General features: G+C 55.3%; 2 protein-coding genes across 2 annotated transcripts in view; both read right to left on the reverse strand.

Annotated features, from left to right (window-relative positions):
• HPN (hepsin) overlaps positions 1-15,080 on the reverse strand; it is a 21,882-nt gene extending 6,802 nt beyond the window's left edge. Inside the window, exons 1-7 of the mRNA XM_004388126.1 lie at positions 14,921-15,080; positions 14,345-14,414; positions 7,913-8,014; positions 7,787-7,828; positions 901-1,030; positions 705-827; positions 518-558 (exon numbers count right to left, since the gene is read on the reverse strand). Of these exons, the coding sequence (XP_004388183.1) occupies positions 518-558; positions 705-827; positions 901-1,030; positions 7,787-7,828; positions 7,913-8,014; positions 14,345-14,360 (454 nt within the window). The 5' untranslated portion in view covers positions 14,361-14,414; positions 14,921-15,080. The remainder of the gene's footprint in view (positions 1-517; positions 559-704; positions 828-900; positions 1,031-7,786; positions 7,829-7,912; positions 8,015-14,344; positions 14,415-14,920) is intronic.
• A 1,592-nt stretch (positions 15,081-16,672) lies between these two features.
• Positions 16,673-27,263, reverse strand: SCN1B (sodium voltage-gated channel beta subunit 1). The gene is made up of 6 exons (XM_004388127.1): positions 27,114-27,263; positions 25,261-25,427; positions 23,967-24,207; positions 17,829-17,970; positions 17,405-17,476; positions 16,673-17,314 (listed from the first exon to the last, which is right to left on the reverse strand). Exons 1-5 carry the CDS (start codon positions 27,151-27,153, stop codon positions 17,410-17,412), a joined length of 657 nt encoding a protein of 218 aa, XP_004388184.1. The 5' UTR covers positions 27,154-27,263; the 3' UTR covers positions 16,673-17,314; positions 17,405-17,409.

Genomic DNA, 27,263 nt, shown 5'->3' on the forward strand with positions numbered 1-27,263 from the left:
CCCGCCCTGAGGATCTGAGGGGACACAGTTCCGCCCTGAGGATCTGAGGGGACACAGTCCCGCCCTGAGGATCTGAGGGGACACAGCCCCGCTCTGAGGATCTGAGGGGACACAGCCTCGCTCTGAGGATCTGAGGGGACACAGCCCCGCCCTGAGGGTCTGAGGGGACACAGCCTTGCTCTGAGGATCTGAGGGGACACAGCCCCACTCTGAGGGTCTGAGGGGACACAGCCTTGCTCTGAGGATCTGAGAGGACACAGCCCCGCCCTGGGATTTGAGGGGACACAGCTCCGCCCTGAGGGTCTGAGGGGACACAGCCCCGCCCTGAGGATCTGAGGGGACACAGCCCCGCCCTGAGGATCTGAGGGGACACAGCTTGGCTCTGGGGAGGGTCTGAGGGGACATAGCCCTACCCTGAGGGTCTGAGGGAACACAGCTTGACCCTGGGGAGGGTCTGAGGGGACGTAGCCCCACCTTGGGAGCTCTAAAGGGGAGAATTCTGAGTTTCAGATCTTACCTTGGCAGACGGTAGTCAAGAAACGACCCCTGGGACAGTCACTGTGAGAGAGACAGGGATGGAAACACACAATCAAAAAAATGGGGACTAAGATAGATGGGGGGAAATGAGGAAGAGCAGGTAGGGGTGTCTCAGGGGCTGTGGGGTTCTGGGATATGTGTCCCCACCTGCCCGCTGCCCTCCTTACCACACGGAGATGACCTCTAGCAGCCTCTGGGCGTGGGGCAGCCTTCCCTCATCAACGCAGAAGAAGCCGGAAGTGCCATTGGCGCCTGCCATCCGCACATCTAGCTCCGAGTGGGACAGTGCCCTGGGCAGGGCAGGCGTCAGGCCTGTCCTCCCGTCCCTCCCAGCTTCCGTCCCTCCCAGGGAGGTCCCAGTACCTGAGGAAGCCCATTTCCTCACAGCTGAGCCCGGCCACCCTGGCGTTGGAGCGTGAGGAGCACAGCAGCCGCCACGTCCCTTCTGTCTCGTCAAACACCATGAGCCGAGAGTCCACGGGGCTGACCTGCACTGCAGGGCAACAGGACCAGAGGGCCGCCGGGGTCAACCCAGCCAGGCTCCTGACTCACCTTCCCCTGCCTCCCCTTCTCACCTCCTCAGCCACGTGGTTCTAGCCCTGAATCCCAGCAGGGCCAACCGGAGCACTCCACACCCCCCACCTCCTGCCCCATTCATGAGTGTCTGTAGTTTCTAGAAGAGCACGTGACTCAATTTGTACCAATGAACAGCAGCCTCAAGACTTCGGCTAGCCCCGCTGGGAACCAGGGGATCTTCTCTCTTTCCACGGGATTCCTAGGCTGGCGGCTCAAGAGACACAAGCCTGGAACTTTGCTTGGACATTTGGGACAAGGGAAACTGTTTCAGCTGAGTTTCCAAGAAAATGGGGTGTAAGCCTGAAGCAACTGGGGGCCATCTTCGCCCAGGTGAGGGGAAAGGGAAGCCAACACAGAAGATAGCCAAGAGAGATTTCCGACTACATTTTTAAAGCCCCTTGATGCAGCCAGGCCTGAAGTACCCCCAGAATTGTTGGTTAAGTGAGATAATGATTTTCCTTTTTATTCAGACAGCTTTTTTTTTCCTTTTGCCTTTTGGAGCCTGAAGACCCCTGAAGACACCAGATTGTTGAAACGTTTAAAAAGATGTCCCATAACTGAAAAACCAAACCCATTGCCATCGAGTCCATTCCGACTCACAGCGACCCTACAGGACAGAGTAGAACTGCCCCATAGGGTTTCCAAGGAGCGGCTGGTGGGTTCGAACTGCCGACCTTTTGGTTAGCAGCTGAATGCTTAACCACTGCACCACCGGGGCTCCAGATGCCCCACAGTCTTTAAAAAACAAAAACAAAAACTATTGTTTCTGCAGAACTTCTTAGGTTCTTGAATATGCTAAAATGTATGATATCGCTCCAAGCAGAGGATGTAGTGCTCACTCATTCACTCAACAAACGTTAAGTGGACACATATTCCAGGCCCGGCCCTGCGTGGGACGATGCTGGGGACGCAAAGATGACCGAGACAGCCCTGTGTTTGCCCTCACCAAAGCGGAGGCTGAGGGGAGACAGACAGCAATACAAACACCACCCGACCAAACACCCCGATACAAACTGTGACGAGAGGCAGGGATGATACCCAGGGAAGCTGAAGGGATCTCTGAGGGACTGCTCATGTCCGGGGCTGGTCGGGGGGCAGTCTGTGGTGAGAACTGGTGCTCCCTGTTCCCCCTTCACCCCTCACACTCTGTTCCCCACTAGCAGTCCAAGGAATCCTGTATCCACCTGAGCAGGTCACAGCCCTTAGGAGTATTTATTTATATTTACCAAACATTTAGTAAGCATGCGCCAGGCCCTGTTTTAGACAATGAACACACTGCCACAGCAATGAACAAAGCAGCCTGAACTCCCAGCCCTTGTGGAGCTCTAAGGCCAGCAGGTGATAACAAAAAAGACAAATAATGAGTAAACTAGATTGTATCTAACAAGATGATAAGGGGCCCTGGAGGAAAACAAAGCTTGACAGAGGGAAGGGGAGAGCTGGCGTAGGGGATGAAATTTTCAACAGGTGAGCAGTAAAAGCTTCTCTGGTGGTACAGTGGGTAAGTGCTCGGCTGCTACTCAATAAGTCAGCAGTTGGAATCCACCAGCCGCCCCTTGGAAACACTATGGGGCAGTTCTACTCCATGCCGTAGGGTCGCTATGAGTCGGAATCAACTGAACGGCAACACGTTTGATTTTTTGGTCTTATATAAACAAAGATCTGAAGGAGGTGAGAACGTCATGAAAATATGTAAGGGAACAGCAAGCCAGGCAGAGGGAATTGCAAGTGCGAAGATCCAGAGGCTGGAGGTGTGCCTGTTGTTTGAGGAACAGCAAGGAGGCTGAGCAGAGTGAGCAGGAGATGAGGTGGGAGATATCAGTGGGAGGACTTGGGCTTTCACCTGGAGTGAGATGCGCCAGAGGAAGGCTCTGGGCTAAGGAAGGCCCTGATCTCACTCAGGTGTTAACAGGCTCCCTCTGGCTGCTGTGGGGAACAGACTGTGGGGGCAGGGAGGGACAGGAGCAACGTGACCTGGGAGAAGGCTATGGTGAAGACCCTGGTAGGTGTTATGGATTGAATTGTGTCCCCCAAAAATATGTGTCAACTTGGCTAGTCCATGATTCCCAGTATTGTGTGATTGTCCACCATTTTGTCATCTGATGGGATTTTCCTATGTGTTGTAAATCCTACCTCTATGATAATGAGGCAGGACTCAATCTGCAAGATTAGGTTGTGTCTTAAACCAATTTCTTTTGAGATATAAAAGAGAGAAGCGAGCAGAGAGACATGGGGACCTCATACCACCAAGAAAGAAGCACTGGGAGCACAGCGTGGCTTTTGGACCTGGGATCCCTGCACTGAGAAACTCCTAGACCCAGGGGAAGATTGATGGCAAGGACCTTCCTCCAGAACCGACAGAGAGAGAAAGCCCCCTGGAGCTGGCACTTTGAATTCGGACTTCTAGCCTTCTAGACTGTGAGAGAATAAATTTCTCTTCGTTAAAGCCATTCACTTGCGGTATTTCTGTTATAGCAGCACTACTAGATGACTAAGATCTTAGGAGAAGGTGGAGACTGGACCAGAGTGGGGGTAGTGCAGGGGGAGAAGAGTTTCGATTCTGGCTAGGTTTTGTAGGTGGAGCCAACAGGGTGTGCTCACAGACTGCATGTGGGTGGAGGGAGGGAAGGGTCGAGGAAGACCTTGAGGTGGTAGGCTACAGGAAAGACAGAGCTGACACTAACAGAGATGAGGAAGGCAGGGAGGGAGTGGGTTTGGGGCTGAACCAACTGTGAACCCGCTTGTCCTTTTCCCATGAGCCTCTGCTGTAGTCAGTGTTTTAGGAAACTCAGTCTGGCGCCAGCTCACTTTTGCATCTTCTTAGGAGGAACACGGAGAGGCCATCACAAACTGAGCAGTCTTCCTGCAGGACCACTGATCTGGACGAGAAGAAGCAGGACTGCCAGGGAGGGATCTGCCCTGCTGAAGGCCTACTGTATGCCCGGTGCTACGCGAGCACCAACTGTATGCCTGGTGCTATGTGAGGGCCTACTGTATGCCCTTACGCGAGAACCAACTGTATGCCTGGTGCTAAGTGAGGATGGCACAGGACCAGGCAGTGTTTCTGCTGTACCCGGGGTGGCTATGTGTCGGGACCGACTCCACAGCACCTAACAATGTTCACCGGGGAGTGGCAGTGGGCTGGCCCCACACTGGCTGTGTCACTGGGGTGGTTCTTTGAATCCTACAGTCACCCTGAGAGGTGAAGATCATTTCTTACAGATGGGGAAACTGAGGCTTGGAGAGGAGGAGTCGCTTGCTCAGGGGCACACAGCTAAGAACTAGCAAAGCCAAGACTTGAGCCCAGGCCCACCGACCTGCATGCTCCCTGCTCCCTCTGCTGTGGGCCTCACGTGGACTGTTGCCTGTCCCCACCCCAGACCCTCTCTTCAACAGCCGGGACTGAAAAGCTCCCTGGCCAGCTTGTCTCAGCTATGGCCTCCTGCTCCAGGAGTGAAGGCAGGGGCCACCTGGCACCTCTGCTGGATAGCACCCACTACCCTCTCAGCTCCAAGACCAAGACTAGGGGATCTGAAGCACCAACTGGGGGTGGAGGTGGATTCTTAGTGAAAAACAACTTCTCACTGTTCCAGAAATACGATTTCCAGAACATATAAGGTTTTAAGAAACAAGTATCACTTTACGTATATTCTGGGGGGAGGCTCCAATTAGAGCCACATTCTATGACACTGTTTCTCACTTTTTTAATTTTTTATTCTTGTTTTTATTATTTTAAGTAACATAACACATCAAGTGTATTCTGGGTCACCTGGTCTGCTTACCAAACTGTCTGACATATTTCGAGCTGTGAAAAATCCCAGAAGAAAGAGGCGGGGCTTGACACAGTGTTTTGGGATTTTTTGTTTTGTTTTGTTTTTTGGGTTGGTTGTTTTTTCTCTGCTTGCTTCTTTCTTTTGTGATTTCCCAACTTTTTTGAAGAACTCAAGTACAACGGAAGGGCAAAGGGACTGGCGCTGGCCAGCTTCTGGTCTGAATGGCGGCCCAGCTCCTTCCCAGCTGGAGGTCCAGAACAAGTTAGTTGTTTCGTTGATTTGTCCTTGTGCTTATTCATTCAGCAAGGCTTTCTTGGGCACCTCCTGTGTGCTGGGCACTGCCTGGGGCAGTCCACAAAACGTCCCTGCCCTCCTGGAATTCACCAGGAATTAACCGTGAGCATGAGGATGGCCATGGTGGGGGGTGGGGGGCATGGAGCCTGGGGGCCCAGGAAAGCCTTGCTCAGAACAGTTACGGCCTGAAGAGTGAGAAACAGAAGCCAACCTTTATCGACTTGGTTAAGAGCCTCTAACTCTCACTTGATGACCCTTACCCCATCTCACGGATGAGGAAACTGAGGCTCAGAGAGGGTCCCGGCTGGGGGGAGGCCCCACAGCTCCGAAGTGACAGTATAGAACTAAGCCTGCCTCCAGGCGTGGGCTGGAAAGGAGACAGGCTTTGGTGCAAGGAGGAATGGGCCTTCTGAGGGAGTGAGGCAGTGTGGGCTGCAGCCTGGAGGATTCGGAAAGCAAGTGCGGGGTGAGGGTGGAGGGTCCACACCCACAGGGGCCCTGGAGGCTGTGGCGAGGGGTCGGGGCTTCCAGCAGAGCGTGATCCCTTTGCCCTGCCACTTATTCAATATGTGGTCTTGGACAAGCCAGTTCTTCACTGGGCCTCAGTTTTCCCCACCTGCAAAATGAAGGTGATGATAATAGCCCCAACTTCACAAGGCTGTCATGTAAACGGCCGCAGCCAGGGCCTGGCATTTGAAACCAAAAACCAAACCCATTGCCATCGAGTCGATTCCAACTCACAGCGACCCTGTACGACAGAGTAGAACTGCCCCATAGGGTTTCCAAGGAGTGGTTGGTGGATTTGAACTGCTGACCTCCAGGTTAGCAGCCAAGCTCTTAACCACTGCGCCACCAGGGCTCCAGGCCTGGCATACAGTAGGCCTTTAATATGGCAACTGATTCAGCTGTTTCTTGAGAAGCAGTGTAGTGTACTGGTTAGACACAAGCGCTGGGCCCAGACTCCAAAACCCAAACCTGTGGCCGTCGAGTCAATTCCAACTCATAGCCACTCTATAGGACAGAGCAGAACTGCCCCATAGGGTTTCCAAGGAGCGGCTGATAGATTTGAACTGCAGACCTTTTGGTTAGCAGCCAAGCTCTTAACCACTGCACCACCCGGGCTCCTCGGGCCCAGACTGCCCAGGTTTAAATGGCAGCCCTGCCAGACACGAGCATGGTGACCTGGTGACTTACTTGGCCTTTCTGCGCCAGTTTCCCCATAATAAATGGACTGCTGTGAGGATTTAATGAAATGATACCCATAAAGCCCCGAGGCCTGTGCCTGCACAGGTAAATGCTCTTAGGTGCTGGCTATGATGTTTACTATTGATGTTGGCTTTTCTTGTTTGAACATTCATTTTTTCCCTTAATGTGGGCTCAGTCCTTTATGGAATTAGTGGAGGCTCATGGGCATGAAAAATACATCCCACCACCTAATTTCCCCTTTCTTCCTGCCGCCCTGGGCTACAAAATAAACCAAACCAAAAACCTGTTTCCGTCGAGTCAATTCTGACTCACAGCGACCCTACAGGACAGAGGAGAACTGCCCCACAGGGTTTCCAAGGAGCGCCTGGTGGATTCAAACCGCTGACCTTTGATTAAGAGGCCAAGCTCTTAACCCACTGCACCACCAGGGCTCTGGCTACAAAACAGCAGCTTGGAATTAGCCTGCGGGAAGATTTTCGCGTACTCATTCCGCACTTGAGTTTCTGCGTCTATTTATTCACGTGGCCATTCATTCCCAGATGCCTGAAGACTCACCCACACCCGGGGAGCCTAAAAGCCACTCCTGGCTCTGCCGTTTACCCGCTGTGTGCTCAATCTGGTCCTCACTTTCCACATCTGTAAAATGGGAGCAATAACAGCAGCTATCTCTCGGGAGAGCAAGAAGGATTCGCTGAATTAAGATAAACACAAACCTGTTGCCATCGAGTCGATTCCAACTCATAGCAACCTTACGGGACAGAGCAGACCTGCCTGACAGGGTTTCCAAGGAGCGGCTGGTGGATTCAGACTGCCGACATTTTGGTTAGCAGCTGAGCTCTAGCGTCTCTCAGACATGTCCTGACCACGCCCCACAGTGAGAAACCCGTTTTTACATCATGCTGTGGCCCTGACGTGCTCTGAGATCGGGGCAAACCACTGCATTGCTCTCAGCCTCAGTTTCCCTACCTGTAAAATGGGGGAAAACTAACAGCCCCACCCACAGAGGGCATGAGATGGCCCATGTGTATAAATCCCTAAAACCAAAACAAAAGATGCACAAAGCTTTTTCTCACTGAGAGAGAAGCACTCTGTTTCCTAATCGATGCTCTGTTTCATAATTTGAAAAAATGTAGTCTGCAACTCGCTAATTTGATTTCGTGATGAAACGTGAACACCCCGGCGTTTGAAAATGCCAGATGAAAACATGTGAAGTGCCTGGGCTAGTGCCTGGCACGCAGTAGGCACTCAATACACGTGCACTGTTATTATTAGCAATGTATTCATTCAGCAAACATTCTTACTGAGCTCCCACTAGGCTAAGGTTCCTTCCAGGGCCCCCCATGGGGGCCTGGGCTCTCGTATCCAGGAGTCCCCGGAGGGACCTGGCCTGCTTTACTCACCCGGATACAGCGGCTCCTGATCCCGCCTGAGCAGAACCGTCACTGCAGAGAAGGCAGAGGTGAAGGCAGGTGGGCTGGGGGCTACAGGGGACAGTAGAAGGCAGAGGCACAGGAAGCCACTCTCACCAATGGCCCAGGATGCCGCCCCGATGCCTGTCAGGAGCAGCAGGGTCCCCGCAGTTAGAGCTGCCAGCTTGGCTCCGGAGCAGCATGGCACAGTCCGGCCACCTGCAATACACACGGTACTGGGGCCACTGCCAGGCCTGTCCTCATCGGCAGGGTCTGGGCCCAGGGCCAGCTCCACCCTGCCCGCCTCCCCCCAGGGCTAACTTACCATGCCTGAGCCTACCATGCCCTGGGCCCAGCTCCCCAGGGCCATCCCTCCCCTGCCACATGACAACCAGGTGTCCAGGTCCCCAAGGGTTGTCCAGCTGGGAAAGGGGCATGGCTAGGACAGCTGCCACCTCCCTGTCTCCCCTCCCGGCACTTCCCTGGCTTAGGGGACTTCTTCTCCGCAGTGACACTGTGCTTTTCTATCTGTCCTCACTCTGTGCTGTCATTTCTTGGGTCTCTCGCTTCTGCTAACATTCCCAGGGATTCTTGGAGCCTCCTGGGGACGATGAGCCCGGATTCTTGGCCTCTTAGCACCTCTCCTCCTTGCTGTTTGGCAAGGTCCCGCTGCCACATTCTGTTACTCTAGACCCTCTGCCACCTGGGCCCCCTCCACAAGACCAGCTCCAAAGTCAACTTTGCTCCTGGATGTTGAGAACCAAAGCCTGGAAATTTGCCAGCCTTGCTTCAAAATACCGCCCTTACCCTTTCCCAGCTGGGACCTTGGGCGGGTGGTTTCACCTCTTGGAGCCTCAGCTCCCCCATCTGTTAAATGGGCATCCTCCTAGCACTCACCTTTAAAGATAAGACTTTAAAGTTCTGTCAAATAGTAAGAATAGCCCCATTCTAACCAGGTGCTTACTATGTACCAAGTACTCCTCTAAACGCATCAGCTCAGTCCTTATCTCAAGCCTCCATTATGATCCCTATTTCTCAGATGTGGAGTCACATGCCCAAGATGACTCAGCCAGGAAGGGGCAGAGCTGAGTCCTGAACCCTGGGCAGATTCGGTACTGCGCCTCAAGGCAATACTAGCTCTCACTGTTCTGTAATCTCTGGTATATAATAAAAAAACAAAAAACCAACCCTATGAGTCAATTCCGACTCACAGCAACCCTACAGGACAGAGTAGAACTGACCCATAGGGTTTCCAAGGAGCGGCTCGTGGATTCGAACTGCCGACCTTTTGGTTAGCAGACAAGCTCTTAACCACTGCGCTGCCGGGCTCCGGTATGTAATAAGTACTCAATCAATGCTTTATAAATCAGCAGAGCTGTATTGCCCTAGGAAACTCCTTTCACCTTTCTGAACTTGGTAAGTCACTGGTAAAATGGAGCTTTGCTCATTTGTTGTCCTATTGAGCATCCACTATGTATCAGTACCATTCTAGGCTCTGGGGACATACCCCAAAACAAAGCTGATGAGATTCTGCTCCTCAGGGGACTTACATTGTCATGCGTGTAAGCAGGGGGTGAGCATAAACAAGTCAATGAAACCCATAATTTCTAGACTGTGGCAGAGGTGATGAAAATAACACAGGGTTGGGGGCAGCAGGTGGGGCCTTTGTAGGGGGGTCAGGGAGGGCCTCCATGAAGAAGTGACTTTTGAGCTAAGCCAGCCATGCCAAAACCTCAAGGAAGGCCCTGAGGCAAGAACTAAGCAGGATATGTTCGCGGGCTAGAGAGGCCATTGGTGCAGCCAAAATGGCGTCATCTTGGGATGGTAATGGGAACCAAGGCCAGGGCCAACTAGGGAAGTCTGGTGGTCCAGGGAGAAGAGGGATTCTATTCTTAGAGGCCTTGGGGATTACAACCAACCCCTTTGCTAGTGACTGTGGGAAGACTGGGCTGCTGAGAGCCTTCAGCTAGGCCTGGCATGGGCCCAGCTGCCCTTGATATCTGCAAGGCTCTCCCACTTGTGTCTATGGTAGTATGGCTGGCAGGCACAGGGCCAAGGTAGTGTCCAGAACAGAGCAGGAGTGGTCCAGGAGCATCTTGGGACGGCCATTGTCTGGGTATCTTAAGAATGTGAGAGCCCAGATTCTCACACTGAAGCACGGAAGGGCCTCAGTGGGCCAGCCCAGCCGAGTCCCTGTGGGTTGACCCCTGCCCATCTTGGGAGGCACTCTCAGGCATGCTCGCCAACTCTGCCCCCATCCATTGTCCATCATCATGACAGCCATCAGGTTGGTCCTGGTTCCTTTGTTCTCAGATGTGCCTTCCAGGGCTTTGGCTACTCAGAATCCAGCCTGGAGGCTCTGATGCATCTGGTGGGACAGTAAGCATCGGCATTCTGTGTATCCTAGGATGATAGGAAGAACCTCTTTCCATGCCCTCTAATTTGGGGGAATTTGGGCAACTCCAAAACAGGTGCCTTTGTGGGCCAGGAAGTGACTTCAATCTGGGTTCCCTGGAGAGAGATGTATCTGTGCTGCATATCTTCGCTAGGATAGGGAGCGTCCTTGCTCTGGTCCTCTGGCACGAGATCTGTCCTCACGTGTATCTTTGCTGGGATAGTGTCTTAGTTATCCAGTGCTGCTACAACAGAAATATCACAAGTGGATGGCTTCAACAAGGAGAAACTTATTCTCTCACAGTCTAGGAGGCTAGAAGTCTGATTCAGGGTGCCGGCTCCAAGGGAGGGCTTTCTCTCTCTCTGTCAGCTCTGGAGGAAGGTCCTTGTCATCAATCTTCCCCTGGTCTAGGAGCTTCTCAGCGCAGGGACCTCGGGTCCAAATGAAGCGCTGTTCTCCTGGCTCTTGTTTCTTGGTGGTATGAGGTTCCCCTGTCTTGCTGCTCACTTCTCTCCTTTATATCTCAAAAGAAATTGGCTCCAGACAAAACCTAGTCTTATACAGTGAATCCTGCATCATTAACATAACTGCCTCTAATCCCACCTCATTAACATCACAGAGGTAGGATTTACAACAAGTAGTAAAATCCATCACATGACAAAACGGTGGGCAATCACACAATACTGGGATTCATGGCCTAGCCAAGTTGACATACATTCTGGGGGACGCAACTCAATCCATGACAGATGGAAATGTCCTCCCTCTGTGGGAGAGGCAGCACCATCACCCCATGATTCCTTGGGAGCAACAGGGCCTTTTCTGTGAGGTAAGCCTGCCCGCCACCCTCCACTTCTCCCCAAGCTCTCTGCTTCTTCAGGCACCTCTTCACTGCCCCATGTCTTCTCTCAGGACAGTGCTTCTGCCCCCATCATTGGACTGCAAAGACCCTCACGGGTGACACCCTTGGCTCTGTGTCCCTAAAAATCCATTCAGTTGATAGCTCAGTGTCTCAGTCCTAATCTTATGTGACCCCTTAGCCATATGTGGCCCCGACTCCCTTAATGAAATTCTCTCCTCCATGGGCTTCTGGAACAACACACTCATCTATCTCCACTCCTCTGAGGGTGCTTCTCCGCCTCCCCCCCTCTACCCACTCCCTGAAATCTGGCATTCAGAGCACGGGTCCTGACCTCCTCCTCGCTCCCAGGCCCGCTTCACCCACCTCCATGGCCTCAGTTTTTCCCCGTGTCGGCCCTGGACTCTCCTTGGATCTCGGTCCTGAGGCCTATTGGACACGGCCCCCTGGATGTCCCCCAGGTCTTTCACGCCCACCAGTTTCCATACTGGCCTCAATATCTCCCCAAATCTCTTCTTCCTCCTAGGTCCTGTATCAAGGGCCCTTGTCCCCAAGACTGTCCCTCATTCTCAGGACACCTCCCCCCCAGCTTGCCACCTCCACAGCCTGTCACTTGTCCTCATGAGCATCTCCCCTACCCACCTCCTCCTTCCCTTCCCTCGCTGTGCCTGGGCTCAGCCCCATCCTCCCCCTGGGCTCCAGGCCTCAGTCTTGCCCTCTGTCCACCCTCCACAAGGGAGTCAGGAGGAGCTTCCTAAAACCCATATCCAACCTCGTCCCTTCTCTGCCTAGAACCCTCTGTGACTTCCCAGTGCCCCGGGGCAGAGTCCAAGACCCTCAGCCCTGTGTTCTGCCCCTCTAATAAACAAGGAGAGCTTTTAGAGATTTGCAGACTGAACATATGCCTTCCCCAAACCCCCAGGCAGCCTTGCGGGTCATTATCAGACACCTAATAAACCAAAGCCAAACCCACTGCCATCAGTCGAGTCGACTCTGACTGATGGTGACCCTACAGGACGGAGTAGAACTGTCCCTTACGTTTCCATGGCTGTAAATCTTTATGAAAGCAGACTGCCACATCTTTCTCCAGAGGAGTGGCTGGTGGGTACGAACCGCCGACCTTTCGGATAGCAACCGAGCACTTTAACTCCTGCGTCACCAGGGCTTCTCAGGCATCTGACAGAGAGCTTCCAAAAGGCAACCAAAATCACCGAACTGGCAAAATATAATCAGCCGGTAAAGAGAAACAAAGAGTAACCGCTAGCGCCAACTTGTGGAGAGACCCAGCACTACCAGGGAAAACGCCCTCCATGAAAAATAGCCCCACAGGTGCTGATCCAGCTTGCTCATCTCACCTCCCTCCTCGCTCCTTGTCCAACTTTACCTCCAGAAATATCAGAATTCTCTGCATGCCACTGAACACACCCAGCAGCTTGTCATGCCTCAGATTTTAGCCAAACCCTTCCCCGTGCCTGGTACACCCTACCCACTCCCTACTTTCTTTGAGTGTCAACTCAGATACCACCTCCCTCAGTTCCAAGTCCCCAGGTAGCACCAAGAACCTCCACTTGAGTATACATCAACGCAGTAATAGCCACACAGACCCCAGCAGCAGCATGAGCTCTCAGACTTACACGTCGACTCACAGCCCTGTCCCGCAGTCCTTCATGAGGAAGGTACCATTACCATGACCCCCCTCCCCATTTACAGATGAACAAAGGACACCCAAAGAGGTGCGGCCACCTGCCCAGGTCGCCACCAGGTGAGTGCACCATCAGAACTTTGCAGCACCTGTGTCCAGGTATGACCTCCCCCACCTTTCCAGAACCAGGCCCAAGCCACCCAGGAACATGCCAGAATCCACCACGCATCTTCTCTCTCCTTGCACCCAGACCCACTGCTGCCCATCTTTCTGGGCCTTTTCTGCTTTTCTTCCCTGGTTTATTCATCCACAGGCCCCAGTCCTGGTACCTCCGTGCAGTCAGCTCCAGGAGGAAAATCATTCCAAAGGTGCAAGTCTCTGCCATCCACCTGCTCAGCCAGGTTGCGTTCCTCGGCCTATAGGAGCCACGCCGAGCAGAACCTGGGGCTTCCACCTGGTAACACTTTTCCTGAGCAACTGGCAGCCTGAGTCCACTCTAGGCCAAAGCTGACTGGTGTAGGGTCTGAGTCGCTAACCGTGCTGAGATCTGAAGACGCCAGAAATCCATATTAATAATTCCAGCCAACACTCCAGTGCACGCCGTACATCATCATGTTTAAATCCTCGGAGGCACTATTCTCTTCTCCACTTTACAGACGAGGAAACTGAGACCCAGAGTGAATGGAAGCTACTTGCCCAAGGCCACTCAGCGGGGAAGTGGTATCACTTGGGATTGACCCCAGATCGCTTGGCTCCGGGAAGAAGGGAAGGAGTCGGCCCAGCGGAGGGAGGGCAGAATGGTAATCCCGTCCCTGATCTGGCCTCTCCAGCTGGTTCCCGAGGGTGGGAAAGCTTGAGAGCCAGGTCATCTGGAGCCACTGCGGGGGCTGCCAGGAGCCCTTGTGTGCCAGCCACTCCGTGAGCTGGTTTCTCCGTCAACGCTGGGGTGGTTCCTCTGCTGTCTCTCCCCTCTCCATCCATCCAGGCCAAGTCCAAAGTCCTCCCACTGCTCTTTTGCCCACAGAGCCGGGAGGTGGGAGGAATGTCTAGAATCAGCAGGGGTCCCTGGACTCCGGGTCTGCCAGCCTCGGTCACGAAGGCTGTGGTTTACTTCGTGGCTTACGTGTTGAGCTCCATGCTGGTGCCCTGTGTGCAGGCCACGCTTCCAACAACCACACGGAGGTGGCATTACGATCCGCACTTGACCCAGGAGGCTACTGGAGCCCAGAGAAACCATGTTCACTTGGACAGAATCACGCAGCAAAAAAGCTGCAGGGGTAGATTCAAATGCAGGCCTCTGTGCTGGACCCCAGAGCCTGTGTCCTCAACCGCGTTAAGGACAGCATCCCCACATTAGCCTCAAGTAAAGGGCAGGTCCAGGGCGAGCTGAGAAATCACTGGGGATGAGGGGAAACTGAGGCACGCAGCCAGGAAGGTAATAACAGGTAGCAGGGACGCAGGTGGGGGCACAGGCACACAGAAAATTTGGTTAATTGTTAATCTGGTGGAGGAGGCCTCAGAAGGGGGTGGGGATGGGAAGGGGAGGGGTGCCCAGAGAGAGGGGCTCTGAAGGGGTAGAGGGCTGAGAATAGGGCACGGGGGGAAGGGGGGCTCTGGGCAGAGCCAGGGTGGGGGCTTGGGGAAAGGGGCACTCACCCTCCTTCTCCGCCATGTCACGGCCTCTTGTTAATGATTCCCCGGCTGACCTCCTGGGCCGGGGCGGGACCTGTGGGGAGATGGACGGGGAGGCAGGGCCTGGGGGGGCCTGGCCAGCCCTGGTGCCCCCAGTCCCAGGCGCCCATCCAGGGAGGCTGGAGAGACTGGGCCCTGGCCAGAGCACGCCGTGATCACGGATGCAGACTCGGCCTGGGTTCAAGGATGGGGTCAGTGTCTGACTAGCGGCCAGGGGGATTCCTGGATTCGCCGAGCTGGGGGCCCCCTGTTCCTGGACCTGCGGGAGGAGGGGGTTGGGGGACTACACTTCTGGGTCTGAGGGAGGAGGGGGCTGAGGGCTGGGCTCCTGGGTCTGAGGATGAGGAAAACTAGGGGCCCACCTCCTGAGTTGGAAGGAGGAGGGGGCTGGAACTCCTGGATCCTTGAGAGAAGCCAGAGAGCCCCCTGTTGATGTCCCTGCAAGGCCCTGGGTTAGGAGGCGGGCATCAGGTGGGGGAGGGGGGAGGGGGCCCACGTTCTCTGGACTGAAACCGTGAATCTGGGGGCCCTGGTCCTTACCCTGGGGTCCGGCAGGTGGGGGCAGAGCCGCGGCTGGTGCAGGTCTGGGGTCAGTCTCCCGGCCTCGATGGGAGCATGGTGGCCCCACAGCAGCGGGTGGCCCGGGAGGCTGAGGCAGCTGCAGCGGCGTGGGGCCTGCTAGGCCTGGCTGCCTCACCTGAGGAGGCGGGTGCTGGGCCAGAGGCGGGAAGGGGCGGGGAGGGGCCGGACGATGGGATTGGCAGCGCAGGAGGCCACCTGGCCAGTGGGGCCGGGCTTGTGGGGGCTGGACCAGGCGGGTACAGCTGAACTCCTCCAGCCTGCCTAGGGGCCCAGGTGTACCTGTCTGCAGGGAGGTGGGAGCAGGGACAGGCTTGGTCCGGCCTGGGCTGAGGGCTGGGGGTTTGGGAGATGGAGCAAGCTGGGGGGCAGCGCTTAGAAGGACTGCAGGATGGGGGTACAGATTGGAAGGAATCAAAAGGAGAGCCTTGGCTGCCCCAAGATTACTCCTGCCTCTGCCACCTCTTAGACCTCCTGCCCACTCCTTGCCCAGCCCAGCTCCAGCCCTGAACCAGCCCCTGCCCAGTCACTGCCCCTCCCAGCACCCGCTGCCCAGCTCCGGAACCAGGCATCATCTGCCCCCTGCCCCAGCTGCAGGCCCAGGCTCTGTCCCAGCCCCTCCCCAAGCCCCTGGCCCAGCCCATCCCCACTGCCCTGCTCATCCTATGCCCCTCCTTCCCTCCCCCAGCCGCTTCCTACAAGTCACAGGGGCCGGTCTGCTTTGGCAGCCTCCCTGCAGCCTGCAGCAGTGACCTCTGGAGCCAGGAGAGTCCTAGATGGGGGGATGGGGGTTGGCTTGGGAAAGGCCGCACACAGTGCTGAGGCCCAGGCCAAGCGGCTGGGAGTGTCCAGCGGCAGATACACACTGTCCAGCCAGCAGTGAAGAGCAGCCCAGGTCAGACCCCAGGGCCAGATAAACATTCTGGGTCACTCTCAGACACCTGCCTGTGGTCGTCCACCGTCTCATACAGTCAGACCACAGCTACGCACCCCGGGTAGACTGTCCACGCCCAGTCGGGCCCACCGCTCACCCGCCATTTCCTCTTTGCCAGCAGGTGACCCACATGCTCACCCCATACCTACCCTCCAAACCAAACCCGTTGCCGCTGCATCAATTCTGACTCCTAGCGACCCTACAGGACAGAGTAGAACTGCCCCATAGTTTCCAAGGAGCAGCTGGTGGATTCAAAGTGCCGACCTTTTGGTTAGCAGCTGAGCTCTTAACCACTGCGCCACCAGGGGTCATATTACCCTCCACGAACAGTCAAACCACCATGCATCTCTCTCCATTCATCTGTTTCTCTTCCTTTCTCTCTCTCTCCAGAGACCCTCACACCGCTAATAACAAAGCAGACCCCACAAACCTCCTGCACCCCAGCATCAGCCTTGCCTCTCTTCTCCTCGTAGCACCCCCAGGCTCCAGGAGCCGCCTCTTGGGCTCCCATTCTCGCTCTTTCCTGCTCTCCCTCGCCGATGACAGCCACCCGTCCCCCTGCTGAGCTAATGCCTCCCACCAGCTCAGCTCAGCTTGGCTCTCGGTGAGGAGCTGAGCCTGAGACACTGTCCCACCTGTTGCCTTTCCCGTCCTTTCCCTAAGCGTGCGTGCACAGGCCTCTGGGTGCCCAGGAGGGACAGAGGGTGTCCGGGAAAACTAAGGCTTTTGGATTTGGGGGAATGTTAGGGGACGACTGGGCTCACGAAAGACACTATAAATCAAGTCCAAGAACCTTTATTTCATGAACAAAACTACTTCTGTGAAATGAGGCGAGGCTGAATGGGCCCTTTCTAAAGGGCCACAGTCCAAGGCTGGTGAGAGAGCGTGGGGTTGGGTCTGGCCAGGACAAGAGTGCATCACAGGGACGGGGACCCCAGGTCCAGCCGGAGGAAGCGGGAGGGGTAATGTCGCTGGGGGTCGGGGTGGGTCCCAGAACCCCCTGCCCCAAACTATTCCGGCCCAGCACAACCCTCACTGGGCAGGGACGGGGCAGGGAGGGGCTGGGCCCCAGCAGTGCGTGTCTGAAGCGGCCCATATGTGCAAATTAGCAAGAAGGAGGGTGAGGAGCCTCTGCCCCCGCCACACCGCCCCCCCACAGGCAGCAGAAGCGGGGTGGGGGCAGCGGTAGTATTGCTTTACCCATCATGCATGGCGGTGGGTGGGTGACGGGGGGCAGGTGGAAGAAGGCTGGAATGGGGGTGCGAGCCAAGCCCCCTGCCCCCCCTCCCACCCTGACGGCTCTGTTGGCAGGATTCTGAGGTGCATGGAGGCCCAGAAATGGCCAACCCCCATTGAGGGGGCAGGCTGTGCCTGGATGTTCCCCATTAGGGCTGGCTCTTCTCTGAGGCAAAGCCCAGGGCCTAAAGGTGAGGGAGAGACAGGGAATTAGGGGCCTTGTGGGCTGATACCCTCCCAGATCCCTCCAGCCCCCACCCAGCCCCTGATCCTACCGGGGCTATTCGGCCACCTGGACGCCAGTACAGTTCTCTTTGCTCTCTGAGGTGATGGCCAGGTATTCCGAGCTGGGGGGGACAAAGGCCAGGTGTACAGTAACCCCATCATCAGTCGGGCCCAACCCCCAGGAGACCGCGGAGGGCTGAGGTCTGTGCCCTGGGGCACGGGGCTCCTGACTTAGATGGAGGAGGGGGCTGTAGGTGGGACTGTGCCAGAGGAGGGGGCTAGGAGTCCGAGCGAGGAAGGCGCTGGGACCTGACAACTTCATCCCGTCTCAGACAACAAATGCCCCCGCAGGGAGGACTGAGAGACAGCACCTTGGCTTTTGCCCCGGGCCTCCCCTCCCAGCCCCGTCAGCTCCGCTCTGGGGAGGCCGAGGGTGCCCTGGGTCAGCCCGTCCCCCTCCCGCCACCCACTCACGCGTTCTCCTGAGCTGCAGCCTCTGTGGCAGCGGCGATCTTCTTGTAGCAGTATACCATCTCCGCCACCAGCCAGATGGTCAGCACCACGATGAGCACGTACATCATGATCTCGGACACAATGGACGCCATGTCTCTGTTGGCTGCAGGGCCCAGGCAGGGTTAAGGCGCTGGCTGAGGCCCAGGCTTAGGAGGCACAATCGCCTGAGTGTCCCACAAGATTGCTGTGTGAGCTTGGGCAAGTAGCTCGACCTCTCTGGGCCCGGTCTGCAAATGGGGATGACCATGCTGCCTCTCTAGAAGGCCTGGGAGGAGGCAATGAGATGGTGCTGGGGAGACACGTAGGCCCGGGGCTGGCACACAGTAGGCGCTCACTGTTGCACTCATCAGTGTTCCTGTGATTATTAATAACCAGCTTCTGACAGGCCTCAGGATCCCTCTCTAGCTACCTCCCTGTGTACATGGGGGTAGGGGGACATCTGCAGCTCTGCAATCAGAGGTCCAGGTTCAAATCCTGGCTTTGCCACTTGCTAGTCGTGTGACCTTGGGCAAGTGACTTAACCTCTCTGGGCCTCAGTTTTTCCATCTGTAAAAAAGCGGATCATCACAACATCGCCTTCATGGGACTCCTGTGAGAGCAGTGATTGACCCATAATTGTTGTTGCTGTCAGTTGCCCTAGTCGATTCCAACTCATGGGGACCCCACGTGTGCAGAGCAGAACTGCTCCATAGGGTTTTCAAGGCTGTGACCTTTCGGAAGCAAAACCCCAGGCTTGTCTTCCGAGGTGCTACTGGGTGGGTTCAAACTGCTAACTTTTCGGCTAGTAGTCGAGCGCTTAACTGTTTGCGCCACCCAGAGACTCCTGACATACAGTTTCGTTGCCGTTGTTGAGTGCCGTCACGTCAGTCCCGACTCACAGAGATCCTACAGGGCAGAGTAGAACTGTCTGCAGGGTTTCCAAGGAGCGGCTGGTGGATTTGAACTGCTGACCTTTTGGTTAGCAGCTGAGTTCTTAACCACTGTGCCACCAGGGCTCCGACATATAATTAAACCAAAAAAAGCCAAACCCATTGCCGTCAAATCAATTCCGACTCCTACCGGCCCCACAGCACACAGTAGAACTGCCCCATAGGGTTCCCAAGAAGCGGCCGGTGGATTCAAACTGCCGACCTTTTGGTTAGCAGCCAAGCTCTTAACCACTGTGCCACCAGGGCTCTGACATTTAATTAGCACCCAGTAAATGCTTTTTATTATTAATATTATTATTAGTGTTATTATTGGGGCAGCACAGCACAGTGGTTCAGAGTAGAGGCTCTGGGGCCAGATTGCTGGGGTTTGAATCCTGGCTCTGCCGCTTCCTAGCTGTGTGACGTTAGGCAAATAACTCCACCTCTCTGGGCCTTGATTCTCCCTCTGTAAAATGCAGATGAAAATACTCATACCCCATCCCAGAGTTGCTGGGAAGTAGAAATGAGTTCACATTCTCCACATGCTTGGATAAGCATGCAGTTGGAACTCCCTAAGCGTGGGCTATGCCCCGAGGCTTTAACCTGCATCCTCTCCCCAACAGTGGCCCTTACCGTTGCTAGCTTCCTGTCATTGAGCCTAAATTTAAACTGTAAAGGGAGTCGAATACCACCCTGGCACCCTCGGCCGGATTTCGCAGGCATCCACCCACATCCGTGGCCCCTCCCTGTGGATGGCCAGGGTCTCATTTTCCCTGCTGTGCTCATGTGGTCTCTTCCCCCGTAAACGGGGCCCTTTCTGCCACTCACCCTGGCTGTGCAAATGGTATCAAATCTTTCTGGGCCAGAGCGAGAGAGGGCAGGGCTGGGTCCCCCTCTCTCGATTCCCTGAAGGAAGACCCGGTGGCAGAGTTCCACATCTCCTTCTCTCACTCAACAAACACTACTGACGCTTCCCCTGCAGGAAGTGTGTAGTCTCAGCCGGGCCCTGTGCTGAGCTCTTCATCTGAACATCTTCTGGAGTCCCTGAAACAACCCCAAAGGACAGAGACTGTCCCGGTTTCACTGGCTACCTGACCTCAGGAGCCACCGTGAGTCGGATGCGTGTTGGATAAAGCCCACGTCATCGGAATCCTTGTCTCTGCTCCTGGAACTCAATGCCCAAATGGTTTCAGGCAACACGGTATCTCCTGCTCCCCCAGTCAGATCACGATAGTGTCAGGCACAGGCCAGCAGCCCATTTTACAGACTAGGACCCTTAGGCCCAGAGAGTGGAAGGTGCTGGGCCAAGGACACACAGGTGGGCTTGGAGCTAGGATTCAGCCCCAAGTGTGACTGACTGAGGGTCTGAACTCTTGCCCGCTCTGTAAACCTTCCACAACCAAAGAAAGACTCGGTACTTGGTGCCACGTATGGTGTGCAGTCTACACCAGCTCATGCAGGTTATCTCAGGAAGCAGGAACTGTCCTCACCCACCCACGTCTTTGCAGATGAGGAACTGAGGCGCAGGGGAAGCCCCTACAGGGTCACACGGTGCGTCAGAGGCGCCTTCTCTGGGGAAACCGTTGAGTTCTTCAGAAAACTTCGAAGTATCTTCCAGAAGCTTCACCTGCCCTGCCCACATAGCCAGCCTCAGGTCCGAAGCCCCAGCATCCACCTCGTGCCCAAACTGCAGGCAGGATTTCTCACCAGTCTTAGATGTGGCTTCTCCTCAAGGAGTTCCCGCTCATACCGAGTATATCCAAACTAGGGTCAACTTCTCCTCCCTGTTCACCTGCCCCTACTCCTAGCTGCTTCCTGTCACCTTGACACCCCTCCCCGGCCAGCCAAGTTCTCACACCAAGGCCCGTCTGTCCCTTTGGAAACGACTCAGTTCATTCTTTTGGGGTTGCTCCCAGGAGGCAATACAAGTTAGTGGGCAATGCTGAAAATGCAGTAAGATCATGGGTAATAAAAAATACTATGGTATGGCAGGCAATGTCAACCACACAATAGTATTGTGGGTAATGAATAAAATACTGTAGTGTGAGAAGCAATGTGAAAAATAATACAATATGACAGTAATGATGAAAATATCATAGTATGGCAAGGAATATTAAAAAATACTCTAATATGATGCATAATATTTTAAAATATCATAGCATGGTGATTAATGATAAAAATTTGATAGTATGGTGGGCAACGTTAAAAATACTCAAGTATTATGGATTATGATAAAAATACTGTCATGTCTGATAATGCTGAAATACTAGAGTATAGTAGAAAAGTGGGCAGTGTTAATACTATAATACGGTGAATAAAAAGTACTAGAGCATGCTGGACAATGCTAAAAACTTCAGAACAATAGAAGGCCTCTGCGCGGTGCTAACAGTTGGCGCTTGACTGTCGGCTGAGAGTTGGAATCCACCATGGCGCCGCGGTAGAAAGGCCTGGTGATCTCCTTCTGTAAGATCAGAGCCATTGGAAACCCTATGGAGCACAGTTCAACTCTGAGACGCATGGGATCGCCACAAGCTGGAACCGACTTGATGGCAGCAGGTCGGGCCAGGAGGCAATTTGAAGAATAATGCGGTAGAGTCGATTCCAACTCATGGCGACCTCACGTATACAGTTTTCAAGGCTGTGACCTTTCGGAAGCTGATAGCCAGGCCTGTTTCCGAGGCACCTCTGGTGGGTTCGAACCGCCAAACTTTCGGCTAGTTGTTGAGTGCTTAACTGTCAGTGCCGCCCAGAGACTCCTGAGAGGTAGTACAATAGGGCAAATAATGTTACAGAGGCTCTTCCACCATGTAGAAGAAGACAGTGCCCTGAGCCAGGCCGGGCAACAAGATGCAAAGCTGCTGTGTGTCGGACGAGCCTCATGGAGCCTCCCTCCCCTCAGAGCTGATTCGTGAGAGAGAAACAACACAGACTGTGTTAACCCCCAATGTGTGGGGCATCTTTGTCAGAACCACTGTGCTTCCCCCACCGCCAGCTCATGCAGGTGCGGCCCCATCTTCCGTGTCTGCGGGTGACCACGGCGCCCGGCATCATGACCTACCCTACAGAGGGGCTCAGACATGCCTCCTGAATTGAACACGGCGGTACCACTTTGATAATAAATGTAAAGACATTAATTATGAAAAGAAACCCACAGGCTCTGGCTGACAACAAGGTGCAGTGAATCCTGTCCAAAACGGAAATGGCAGTCACACAAGCTTGCCTGGGTTCAAATGCAGGTCCCAGGTGTGTGACCGTGGCCACACAATCTTACCTCTCTGAGGCTCGGTTTCCTCATCTGTAAAACGAGGGCAATAAGAGCCCCTAGCCCAGCGGGAGGGCGGGAGGATTCAGTGAGGGACTCCACATAAAGCACTGAGGACAGCGCCATCTCGTGGAGAGAAAGAGCAATGCGTGCTGCCCAACAGGCAGGGTAAGCACAGTGCTCCCCTTGCTTACCAGACCGTCTGAACAATTTCACATTTTTTCACCACATCAAAGATTCTGCTTCCAGGTATGGCTGGCATCTGTCTCTCTCCCAACCCCACAGCACCTTCCTACAGAATCAAAGCCTCTTTTCAAATTTACAGTCCCTGACAGGGACAGATGACCCAGTAAGCAAGGTATGCACGGGCGTACTTGTGCTTACTTACTGATCTTACTGAAATTAGTCATTAGGGATTAGTAAGCAAGGTAAGCACAGGCGTACTTGTGCTTACTTACTGATCTGTAGTGAACAATTTCATGCGGTGAAACGATGTGAAAGTATTCACTACGAATCAGTAAGTAAGCACAAGTACACCTGTGCTTACCTCGCTTACTGGGTCATCCGTCCCTCGTATGTGCACTGCGGGCCCTGCACAGTGTCCTCACCACGGCTCGCTGCTGGCCCAAGGCCTGGGATAGCTCCCTGACCCTTTAAACAAGGGGCTGCGGGGCCGGAAAATTCCAGTTTATACCAATCAGAAAGTAGTTCAGAGAAGCGGTGGACCCAGTTACCGCCGGAGGGAGCTGAAGCCAAATTGATGAGACACCTCAAAAAACGCTTCAGGCCCCTGTTGCTCACAGTGCGGCCCCCAGACCAGCAGCTATGGCCTCACCTAAGATCTTGTAAGACATGAGCCCTGAGCCCACCCAGACCTGCTGAGTCGGAATGCGCATGTTAACAAGCCTCCCTGGTGATCGGTGCGCGCAGCCACGTTTGAGGACTATCGCTGTAGATGACACACTCCTCACTTCCCCCGCCAAGACAGAGGGAGCAGGGCTCAGGCCAGTCAACCATCAGAACCACCATGGCCCCACAGAGTAAGGGCCTGTACGCGCCAGCAGCGTCCAGCGTTTGGTTCACTCCTCATAATCTGCCCGTGATATAGAATGGCTCAAATAGGTGGAAACCCTGGTGGCGTCGTGGTTAAGAGCTCGGCTGCTAACCAAAAAGGTCAGCAGTTTGAATCCACCAGATGCTCCTTGGAAACTCTGCGGGGGAGTTCTACCCTGTCCTACTCACCATGAGTTGGAATCAACTTGATGACAACGGGTTTGGTTTATTACCAAAAGGTTGGCAGTTCGAATTCACCAGCAGCTCCTTGGAGACCCTATCGGGCATTTCTACTCTCTCCTATAGGGTCGCTATGAGTTGGAATTATAATTATCATTATCAGGAGCCCTGGTGGTGCAGTGGTTAAAGCACTGGGCTGCTAACCAACAGGTTGGAGGTTCAAATCCATCAGCCGCATCTCGGGAGAAAGACGCGGCAGTCTGCTTCCGTAAAGATTTACAGCCTTGGAAACCCTAGGGGGCAGTTCTACTCCGTCCTGTAGGGTCACTAGGAGTCGGAATCGACTCGACAGCAGCGGGTTTGGTTTTGGGTATTACTATTATCCCTGTTTCCTACATGACAACCCTCACTCAGCTCAGAGATGGGAAGGTCACCTGCACAGGTAGCAGAGCTGGGTTTTGCATTTTCCACCCAAAATCTCTGTGGGGAGAGAGGGATCGGCAGTGACCTCTCAGTGGGCTGAGGGAAATGGAGGCTCGAGCTGGAGGTGGGGGCCGGGAAGGTGTTGTTCCCCCTGCTTCCGTGGGTGGTTGGCTGGCCTAGGCGTGGAGCCAGCCTGCCTCCACCCGCCATCTGTCCCTCCATCTGGCCACTGGTGGGCGACAGAGGCGCGGGGGTGCGTGGGGCCCATCTCACCTTTGTCCACCACCTCCAGGTGGATCTTTTTGACGACGCTGGTGTTGTGCTCGTAGTTCTCAAAGAAGAGCAGGCGGTAGACGTGGCACTCATAGTCCCCCGAGTGGTTGTAGGTGACGTTGGTGATGAAGATGGACAGGTCCTGCAGGTCCTTGGTGCCCCGGCTGCCGTTCCACACCAAGCGGCCCTCGAAGCGCTCGTCCTCCTCCAGCTGTAGGACCTCGTTCTCATAGCGCAGGATCTGGGGGCGGCGGGGGGGTGCTGGAGCCACTGCCTGGGGCTGCCCTTCCCCTCCACCCCGTGCCCCACCTGATTCTGTTCCCAGCCCTGACAGACAGACAGACAGACAGACACACACACACACACACACACACACACGCACACACACACACACACACGTAGGCACTCCAGCACCTTGACTGTAGGCAGGGAGGGGGCAGGGAGGCTAGGATCACTGCCCAAGACCTTGATTTTTGCCTCCAGGCCTGAGACACACACACACACACACACACTCACTCACACCAGTCACTCTAAGCCCCAACAGCCTTCCCGGTCCTCATTCTCCCTAGCCCTGCTCCCCTCACATTCCCCAGCCCCTGGACACTCTCGTCAAGCAGGGACAGGGGCAGCCTAATCCCAGCCACCGTGGACCTCAACTCTCCCCTGCAGGCTCTAGGAAATGTATGGCGCCCCCTACCATATGTCATTCCAAACATACACGTGGTGTAAACAAGGTCAGAAAAGGTCTGCTTTTTCTCCATGATGACCATCCCAGACATTTTTGCTGGTGCCAGATAAACTCCTCCACCACCACCAGCTGCCATCCCGTCCACTCTGACTCATGGCAACCCCAAGGGTGTCAGAGTAGAACTGTGCTCCACAGGGTTTTCAGTGGCTGATTTTTCAGGAGCACCAGGCCTTTCTTCTGAAGTGCCTCCGGGTGGACTCGAATCTCCACTCTTGCAGTTAGCAGCCAAGCGCCTTAACCATTTGCACCACCCAGGGACTCCAGTGATATTTATTTTGTGCCAATCACGTGCCAGGTGCATCAACTCAATCAGTCCTCACATAAATCTGTGAGACAGACGACGGGCATCGCTATCTTACAGAAGTGGAAACGGGCTCAGAGAGGCTCTGGGACTTGTCTCAGGTCCAAGCTGGTCAGTAGCGGAGATGGGATTGGAATCCAGGTCATCAACAGTGCAAATTACTGAAAACAAACAACTCCTCCTCTCTGGGATTCAGCCCTCCCCCTACACCCACCCACAGACACCTGCGCCAGGCACCCACACACCTTGACAAACTCCTCAGTGCCCTTCTGGCGGAAGGTCCACTCAGTGAAGGTCTCAGCAGTGGTCTCACTGCGCCGCTTGCAGGAGATGCACAGAATTCTGAAGGTCATCCCGTACACAGCCTCGGTCTCAGAGTCCACCTCCACGCAGCCCCCCCAGGCTGAAGACACTGCAGGGACAGCAGACTCAGGTCACACAGGGGCGCCCATTGCCCTGGGCAATGGCAGGTTCCCTGGCTGCTGGGAAACCATCTGCTTCCCCCCAGTAATGAACACGAATGGGCAGAACTGGGCGCCAAGCACGCCTGTCACTTGTCCATGACCTTGGCAAGTCACTCATCCTCGCTCAGCCTCAGTTTCCTTCTCTGTTATGTGGAGGGAATGGTCCTCTTTGCTTCTGTGGGTCACCATAAGTTAGGTAAGGCTTCAGAATGGGGCCTGGCACACAGGAGGCCCCCAGTAAATAGGGCTGTTAATGCGGTCAGGAACTCCATCTTTGCTCCCTAAGTACCCCTCCCTCTGAATGTCACTTGGCCAAGGTACCCCAGCACCTGGACAGAGGGGGCAGAGTCATTCCCACCTGCAAAACCAGTGAGCCCCGAGAGGAATGGGTTAGGAAAAGGAAGGCTTCAGAGCGGGAGGTGGGAGCTGGGACCAGGCAGACCCACCCTCCAGCCCTGTTCCCTGGCCGAGCCCCCGTGTGACCCACTCCCAGCTTCTCCTGCCTTGACCCTCCTCTGCCAGGCACCTTTTCTCCAGACGGCCACCCCACGTCCTATCAGCTTCTCAAACTCACTGAGCTCTTTCTTTCCTGGGGGCCTTTGCATGCCTGCTCTATTCCATCTCTTCAGGTCCCTTCCACCACGCTACCTGCCCCCTCCTTCCTGTCTCCCAGCGCTCTCCAGCCAATGCTTGGTGTCCCTCCAGCTCCAGCTCTTTTTCTGTCCCCAAATCTCTTCCTCTCTTAATCTTTGGGGCTTCTGGTCCTCCTCCCCTGCCCCTCTTCAGTTCTCCCGAGCCCCTCTCTGTCTCTCTTCCCCTTTCTGTGGCTCCTCTGGTCTTCACTTCTCTGTGGTGGTCTCTCTGAAGTGTTCCACCACTTCGCGTCCCCTCTCCGGGCTCAGACTCACTCTCCCAGCCTCTCTCCACCTCTCCCTGTCTCTCCCTTTTTCAAACTCCACCCCAGGGTCTGCCTGTCTCTCCATCTTTCTCCTTCCTCTGTCCACCTCTCTCAGCCTTTCTCAAGTTTCTCTCTCCACCGCTCGAACCTCACTCTCTTTCCTCAGTTTCTCTCTCTATATATATCTGTGTCTCTTTCCCCAACCTCTTCAGTTCCTTCTCTCCGGGCTCAGAGTCCCTCTATCTCCGTCTCTGTCTCCCCCTTGACCCCATCTCTCCCAAGTCTCCCGGCAGTGCGCTCGGGCCCGTTCTGAGTCCTTCTCTGTGTCTTGCTCCCTCCCTCCCATCTCCATCTCTCGGTCTCTCGGCCCGGTCTCTGGGCGCCGCCCTCCCCTCCCTCCATCCCCCTCCCGCGGCTGTGGGTGTCACATTGCAGCCTGCGGGGCTTCTGGAGCAGCTGACTCCGCGTGTCCTCGCCTCCGGCTGGGTGCCCGCGGCCGCAAGGCTGTGCCAACCCGGCCCCCGTCCTCTCTTGCCCACCCGCATCCCCACCCCCACCGCCCTCCTTAGCCCCGCTCCCCGGGCACACAACTACTTTCTGAAGCGGACTTAGCCGGGTCGAGCGCGTAGGCTGGGGGCGGCCCTCGCGCGGCTGTCCGGGGTCCAGAGCGCGAATCCCGCCGGCCGGCCAGTGCCCGGACTGTACTCCCAGCCGCGCGCGCCCCCCGCGCACTCACCCAGCGCTGCGCCGACCACGAAGGCCAGCAGCGTCCCCATGACTGCGCCGCGCGCGCTGCGCCCCCCTCCTGGGCCGCCGGTATTAATAGCGGGGCGAGAGGCAGCGGGACCCGGCGGCGGTTAGAATGTCCCCGGGAGCGCGCGGGCGC

Source organism: Trichechus manatus, unplaced genomic scaffold, assembly GCF_000243295.1.
Source record: "Trichechus manatus latirostris isolate Lorelei unplaced genomic scaffold, TriManLat1.0 scaffold00207, whole genome shotgun sequence".
NCBI classification, from domain to species: Eukaryota; Metazoa; Chordata; class Mammalia; order Sirenia; family Trichechidae; genus Trichechus; species Trichechus manatus.

Excerpts from the sequence above, each read along its gene's own strand:
- SCN1B (XM_004388127.1), bottom strand. The coding sequence starts at position 27,153 with ATGGGGACGCTGCTGGCCTTCGTGGTCGGCGCAGCGCTGG. Across the intron at positions 25,428-27,113 it reads CGTGGTCGGCGCAGCGCTGG|TGTCTTCAGCCTGGGGGGGC; the intron begins GTGAGTGCGCGG and ends CTGTCCCTGCAG. Across the intron at positions 17,477-17,828 it reads GCTGCAGCTCAGGAGAACGC|CTCGGAATACCTGGCCATCA; the intron begins GTGAGTGGGTGG and ends TGTCCCCCCCAG.